The 7,878-nt window shown below is 36.5% G+C and overlaps 1 protein-coding gene across 1 annotated transcript; it reads right to left on the minus strand.

Annotated features, from left to right (window-relative positions):
• Nucleotides 1-1,747: 1,747 nt before the first annotated feature.
• LOC103930829 (putative UPF0481 protein At3g02645) lies at nucleotides 1,748-3,895 on the minus strand. Its single transcript, XM_048584119.1, has one exon. The coding sequence runs from the start codon at nucleotides 3,758-3,760 to the stop codon at nucleotides 2,078-2,080; it is 1,683 nt and encodes a 560-aa protein (XP_048440076.1). The 5' UTR covers nucleotides 3,761-3,895; the 3' UTR covers nucleotides 1,748-2,077.
• Between the last annotated feature and the right edge of the window lie 3,983 nt (nucleotides 3,896-7,878).

Consider the following 7,878-nt stretch of genomic DNA (forward strand, 5'->3'; position numbering starts at 1 on the left):
TGCTTTTTGCAAGAAGGACACTTATAGTGCTTTTGGAAGCCAAAATCAGTTTCATCAAAAATGCTTTCACTCATTTTACGAACACTTCCAAACTAGCTTTTAGAAAATTAATCCATTTTTTTAAAACTATTTGTACCATCTCTACACGTGTCGGTGGGAATAAGTTATCCTGTACCCCAGCGACAGTGGAGCAAAATCCCGATTAGAACTCCCTGTAATTTCCTTGGCCTGAGGAGCTGAACTTACCTTGCACTCAAGAATTTTCTAGGATGCATGCAGGGCCAGCAAACAGCATCATCTCCTTGCTGGTAGTTTTGGAGTAATCAACTACAATCTTGAATCTTCCAAACCAGACCGAAATAATCGAGGTCTTCTATAATAAAACTTCACACACTTAATAATAGGTGGTTGAGTTAGTGACAATATCACTAATGTAGTAGTGAGCCATGCTAGACCTAAAAATTTATCAAGTAATTTTTCGAAAATTATACATCCACAACATCAAATCCAAAGTTATATATCCTTTTAAGGGAGAAATGCACTATAAAGTTTTAGGTAGCTTGGTAGATTATATTATTCAACAATGACTCAAGCTCAGCTGCCAGTTAGTTCTTGGACATATCTATTATCCGCAATGGTTGGACGACTTTTTTCAATAATTTATACGTTTGGAGTTTAGACAGACATCTATAGATAAAGTAAGTTAGCCTTTCACATGGAAAGGATGTTGGATTTTTAGTACTTACATACATATCGCAGCAGGTAGAATATATATAGATATATATAGTATAATGTATATCTGAGTGACCTAACCTTCTTGGTTCTTTTATTTCCTTTATTAAATATAAATCTCCGTAATTAAGTAGCAGTTCTTACTAAACATATATTCTGACAATTCATGCTGTGAGCTCAGGTCTTTTTCTTCATTATTCTTGTAGGATTTCTCATGAAATAATACACAATTCAATCCACGTGATTATTTACTGGTGTGCCAAAACGCTCCTACCACCAAGTGGAATATTTAAAAAGGCACCAAAACATCATGGGAAATAATAAAATCCCTTAATTACATGGCCATGTGCATCTCACGAAACTCAATGACCCAATTTTCTGATATGGAGATGTGCTTGCTGTGCAGCATGCTGGGGGAAGAAGGAGCAAGCAGGAACGCTGGAGGAAGTCGCTTTTGGCACTCTTAAGGTCAACTGTGACACCTTGATGGCAGGAGGAGTTGGATGGATCGTTAGAGATAGCGTCGGGTGGTTTCAGATGGGAGGAGGGAGGGGGATCAGGTTTCCTTGTGCTTCTAGTTTTGTAGTGGAGGCAGAAGCAGATGCGTTGCATGTACGTATTGACTAATCAGGGTTCATGCACGTACGTAACTGTCGAATCAGATTCATCAACTCTCATACCTATGCTAGAAGGTGCCCGGTTGACATGTGTGTCTACTGGAGGTATATTCGGATGGCGAAAGATTTTCATTTTCCCATTGTCGTTGCTGTAACGATGCAGCATACTCTATGACTTTATGTCTAGAGTCTCACAGACGAAACTCCATCTTTTTAGACTGGCTATATATACGGTTGTTTTGTAATGACTTAATGATACTATTCGAATTTAATGAATAAAACTGCTATTGTTTGAAGAAGAAAACAAAACAAAACCTGTAAAGGCTGTTATTATGAAGTTGATAATCTTACTAAGTATAGTGCCTAGTGGTATGAAATTTTTAGAATAGAAAATTGCATATAGATAATATATCGCACCATTGACATACAATCGGAACAATCATGTCCCTTATCATCATTACAAATTTACAACCACTAATTCGATCGATTAAAAATGAAAAGAAAGAATCAAACCCATTAGGGAAATAAGCACCATACAATCATTTGATTAATTGCAAATCCACCATAGAAAGCATAACGAAGTACAGTAAGAAGGCAAACCCAGCCATATCCTTTTCTTTAGCCAGAAAAATCAAATCAAGAGGTGATCGATTAGCAAAAATAGAAGGGACTAAGATATAACTAACTAATTGAGCACACAAAAAAAAAACACTAATTAAGCATCATCACTAAGTAGTAGTGGTGGTGTTGATGTGAAATATGCGACCGCAGCTATAAACTGAGCAAAACGCTTGCAATGCCATCAATAGCAAGAGAAAAACGGCAGCCAGCAAAGCAAGAATTGGCCAGCAACCAACCACATAAACCTTGAAAATTTTTGCCATTTTAACCTTCCATCTACCGTTGTAATACTTGTTCAAATCTTCAATCGCCTGGTCCAAGAATGGCACTTTCGTCAACCGAATCGACTTGCTCATACCATTAAACAGATTGGCCACTTCTTCATCACTCTTCAAACGGTTCAGAATTATACCTTTTCCTCTAAGCAGCTTTGCGTCCTCCTCCGTGTCTATAATCCCGTTCATCATTTCAGTGTAGCGCGTAAAAACCAACTGCCCTGATGCATTTGATGCTTCATAAGCTACCAAGTTTCTCAGGATCACCTCTGTGTTCACATCTAAGCTAGTTGCGGGGAGGTAAAGTGTGACCGTTTTGGGATCAAAGGAGATGGATGAAATGCAACCCTTTGTTGGCACGAAACGGACCCCGGATTCCATAAGATCAGACGCAGAAGGGATTGTAATCTCCTCTACCAATGGCGGTTTGTTGACGGAACTTTCATTTTCCGGTTTGATTTCTTCTTTGTCTTGGGAGGAGAATAAATAAGCAACAGGTTGTTTCAAAAGTGCAAATCCAGGAAGGCTGGAGAGGATTGTCCAAGGCAATTTAAATATCACTTTAATAGGTCCGGATACGAGTATTTTTTTAAGGAGACGTACCGGGCCTTTGTTTAGTTTCGACAGCAGCGTCCATACTTCCTCAAGAAATTGTTTAACGTAATTCGGGTTCTTCGTAGATTTTGACTCCTTGTCTTCTTCTGTGCCTTCACCTTGATCCTCATCTTCTACAATTTCAGAGGGCCGGCGTTCTAGTTTGGGGGTGATCATTTGGTACACAAAGTCTAGCAAGTGAGCACATTCTGAGACTGTGATCATTGGTAGGTCCTCATCCTTCATCTTGAATGGTGAAAGCTCTTTGCACAATCCCATCAACATTGAAAGCAGCATCTCGTCGGCGGTTTCCAACGATTGGAATCGAAACTCCAACATTTTTCTCAACACAAATAGTGGGATTTGGTTCTCGAGCATTACCAAGTCCCTTAGAATTGCATGGTGTGCTGAGTTCCTGCCGGAATAGTCAACCAAGCGTGACATCTTTGAGGAAACTCTTGTCAAAATCTTCCCTTCTTTGGCTCCATAGAGTTGGATCATCTCTAGCAAGAACGATGCATCAATCGCCATCATCCACCCTAGAGTCTCACCATTGAAATCCAGGTACTTGTGGTAGCAAGCACGAATCCGCGGCTCAAGGTTTATCAATTGGTCAACAAGATTTTGGAACTTAAGGCACTGGAGATTCTTTTGTGTTCTTTTAGCTGCAGCCACTTTGTACCTCTCCATCTCGCAGAGCTCCGGACGCAAATAATGGTAAGGACCAACTGCAACTTCTTGTGGGGTGTAGGAATCAGGATCACTGGCCAAAAGGGTTTTTGGGACATTGAAAACGGAAACAGGGATTTCGCTATCATCGTCGAGCTCTTCCCCGAGTGTTTTTCGGATTTGAATAACCCATTGGAACTCGTTGAAGTTCGAACTGGATTTGGATGAGAAGGTTTGTTGGAGAGAAGACATGTTTATGGTGTTGTCCTAGCTTTTTTAGGATCATAAACTTTTTTGGTGGGTTGAATGACAGTTTCTGATCAGATTGTGAGGAAGTTATGAGAAGAACTAAGGAGAGAGTCCCCATATTAATATTGTCATTAGGGACCCTTAAGAGTGTTTTTGAATTTATCAATTTTGAATGCGTTTTCCTCATGCTTTAATTGTTTAATATATGAAAGGTGTCTTTCACCTTGCTCATGACATAGATCTGAGTTGGCTACGGCATGTCTTCATTATATCAAATTCTAATCCTTCTAAGTAATTGGTGGTAGCAAGAGTAGAGAGGATGTAGAGCGATGAGTATGAGAGATTTTTCACTGTGACAGAAACACGGTTTGGTATGCTACGTGTAATAATATAATTAGTTGGAAACTTAAAAAAAAAAAAATTTAAACAATTGCGTTATAACACTTAGTGTGCCGAACCGTGTTTCTGACACACTAAAAAATTTCTTGATGAGTAAGAATAAATTAGGTCAAAAATTTGAAACCCTTAAATATAATGAAAAATATGTAATAATTCGTCTATTGGTGACAGGGAGTTATATGTTTGTTATTCCCACTTGGTGCAAGTAGGATTAATGTAGTGTGATGATAGTGCCATGTTACATTTTCTCCATGGGTTTTGGAAATATATGTGCGCGCGCGCGCTTTGTATTTTGTATACAAAGCAAACCACTTCAAAAATTTGAAACCCTTAAATATAACGAAAAATATGTAATAATTCGTCTATTGGTGACAGGGAGTTATATGTTTGTTATTCCCACTTGGTGCAAGTAGGATTAATGTAGTGTGATGATAGTGCCATGTTACATTTTCTCCATGGGTTTTGGAAATATATATATATATATATATATATATATGTGTGTGTGTGTGTGTGTGTGTGTGTGTGTGTGTGTGTGTGTGTGTGTTGCTTTGTATTTTGCATACAAAGCAAACCACTTCAAAAATTTGAAACCCTTAAATATAACGAAACCCTTAAGTATAACGAAAAATATGTAATAATTCGTCTATTGGTGACAGGGAGTTATATGTTTGTTATTCCCACTTGGTGCAAGTAGGATTAATGTAGTGTGATGACAGTGCCATGTTACATTTTCTCCATGGGTTTTGGAAATATATATATATATATATATATATATATATATATGTGTGTGTGTGTGTGTGTGTGTGTGTGTGTATTTGCTTTGTATTTTGTATACAAAGCAAACCACTCACTTGCCCTCATCATAATCATCACTAGTTCCGTCCCATTTGGTATTAGAGCCAAGTGAGTGGTAATTGAGTTATCATCTTTATAATCACTGCATTATGTTTATCCTTCAATTTTCATTTACAGTTTATTTTATTTGTTAACCTTTTAAGTAGGATTGTTTACTCTCAACCCAAATAGTAAGGCGTGTTCCAAACAATAAGTCCATAAGATTGGCATGAGCGGAGAGAGAGTTTAGCAAATACGCGAGGAAGGTAAAGCCAGTAAGATTTCTGTATATTGAAAACCTGCATTTTGAGCATTATGAGTACATTATTTAGATCTAATCCAATGGCCAGCACTAGCTCCAAATCCAGTTTAATTAGAATTCTATACATAGTAAATGAAGAACAAAAATTAGAATTTCAAACAGATGATAGTGTCGACTTTGGAGATTGGAATATCCCCAAGGTTTCTAGTAAAAACATTTACAAAACGAAATGGTTAGTAGCCTCTTTTAGAAGTGAACATCATGTCAAAACTGTTGAAAAAGCTTATTCTCTTAGTAAAGAATATGAAACTTGTCAATTATTCACATCAGAACAAATTAAAACTCATAGAAAAGATGGTTACAATTACATTCACATAGGTCTAGTCCAAATAGCAGTCAAGCCCTTAATAAGAAAATGCCTCATTACCTCTATTTTGTTATGTCTCTGAGATGCAAGATTCACTGACTTCAGTGATAGCATTCCTGGGATGATTGAGTCAAGTCTTTACAATGAACCAATTCATTTTGATTGTTTCCCAAATCTCACGATAAGTCTTTCAGATCCCCACATGCTGAAAGCACTCACATTAAACATCAAAACTTATGGGTACCCAGTTCTTGAGAGTTTACTACAAAGTTACAGGAACAAACATGAATTTCCAAGCCTTACTTAAAAGTCCTAGAGACCACACGCTCTTGATACAAACCAATCAAGAAAATGCCAACATCAAAATACCCAGAATTATCAAATGGTCATATATTTTTCTACCTTCAGATTGGTGCTTGATCAATAAAAGCAAACCAGTAAGCATACAAAATAGCTTTGTCAACCTCGACAACAAAGAACAATATTTTGACAGAATAGTTAAAATCAACTTCAACCCTTCAGCCAGAAAATCTAGTGTCCACTTACACGAGTTAGCCTAGTCACACAAATGTTTAGAGTCAAATTGAAATTCTTTTTCTGGATCCACAACAACTGATATGTTAGGCCGAGATCAAGATCTCATTAATTCCTTAGTCAACAAAAATTTAAAATCAGTAGAAACCAGCTCAGTAGTCACCCAACAAGAATTGATCAATGATTTACTTAACATGAAGTTAAAATCAGTAGAAACAACCTCTCAGGTTACTCATCCAATATACCAACCTAACACCCAAAATCAAGGAGAACAAACCTCTCCAACAGAATCTAATTTCGAAGCAAGTTAAGTCAACCACTAATTACTAGTCCTAAATTCCCAGAAGAAACACATTTAGGGAAAAATATACAAAAGAAAAAAAATTGGACATTTACAATAAATGGACAAATTTCATGAAAAAATGTAGATTTGAAATATTTTTCTTTGATTTCCTTGAAAAACATTACGATTTTGAAAAGAAGTTAGAAGTTATCACCAAAGAAAATTGGGTCAAAGAAGACAAAACCATAGTCTCCTCTAGTCACCCTCCACAAGAAACAATTTTAATCACAACCACAAACACACAAGTACCAACCACTCCTTTCAAACTTCCCAAAGAAGATGCAAGAGTCAAGCCAGTCATTGAACAAAATAATTTCACAAACCAGAGTCTACACTCCATAGGAAAACAGCTAGATAAAATAGAAACCAAAATAGATAGACTTTCATATCCCAAATCAACAATTAAGGAAAAACCCTTAGTCAACTTCCCAGAAGCCTTGTCTAGCACAACAACTTTAAAAACAATCTCCACAAGTAAAAAAATAGATCAAATGTTACAAGAGTTAAAACAAGAAAAAACATTCAATGTTTTACAACACCCAGATGAATCTCAACAAGAAACAATTTTTGCAATATGGGATTCAAAAGGCGAGAGTGAAATAAATTCCATCAGAAAAGTAGAAGAAACTTTTCAAAATCTTGAATTAAAACGTATCACAAACAAAAGAGTCAACCCGACAACTCTTACCAAAAAATTAGTATCCAAGGCCAACACCTCCGGATATTCAATTTGAGGAAAGAAACATCCAAAACCAATTCGCAGTCTCGGCTGATAAACTCTATGAATGGAACATAGATGGATTATCAGAACAAGAACTTTTGAACAAATTACAACACATCTCCATGGCTACTAATAGTTATATTACCAATCATAACCTCAATCAAACCCAAGTTGTCGACCTTTTGGTCATTGGATTTACAGGAATGCTCCATTCCTGGTGGGAAAAACATCTTACTGAACAATCCAAAAATGAAATAAAAAAATGTAGTCAAAAGAGATGAAGAAGGAACACCTATTTTCGATGAACGTATCGGAAGAGGAGTCCCAAATACGATCAACACATTACTTTTCACTATCATATAACATTTCATAGGGACACCTAGTAATGTCATCACCAAAATTTATGACCAACTTGGTAACTTAAGATGTCTAACCCTAAGCGATTTTACGTGGTACAAAGATGTTTTCATATCCAGAATCATGCTTAGAGAAGATAGTAATCAACCATTTTGGAAAGAAAAATTTATTAATGGATTACCAAATCTATTTGCCCATAAAATCATAAACATTTTAGTTAATGAAGAAGGTATCATACCCTTACTTATGGAAATATTATTAATATTATCCAGAAAGAAGGATTGAAAATGTGTATTGATATGAA

Source organism: the organism of the source record quoted next, unplaced genomic scaffold, assembly GCF_019419815.1.
Source record: "Pyrus x bretschneideri cultivar Hongxiangsu unplaced genomic scaffold, Pyrus_bretschneideri_v1 Contig20, whole genome shotgun sequence".
In the NCBI taxonomy this organism is placed as follows: Eukaryota; Viridiplantae; Streptophyta; class Magnoliopsida; order Rosales; family Rosaceae; genus Pyrus; species Pyrus x bretschneideri.

Coding starts and splice junctions, on each gene's coding strand:
- LOC103930829 (XM_048584119.1), bottom strand. CDS start 3,760: ATGTCTTCTCTCCAACAAACCTTCTCATCCAAATCCAGTTCGAACTTC.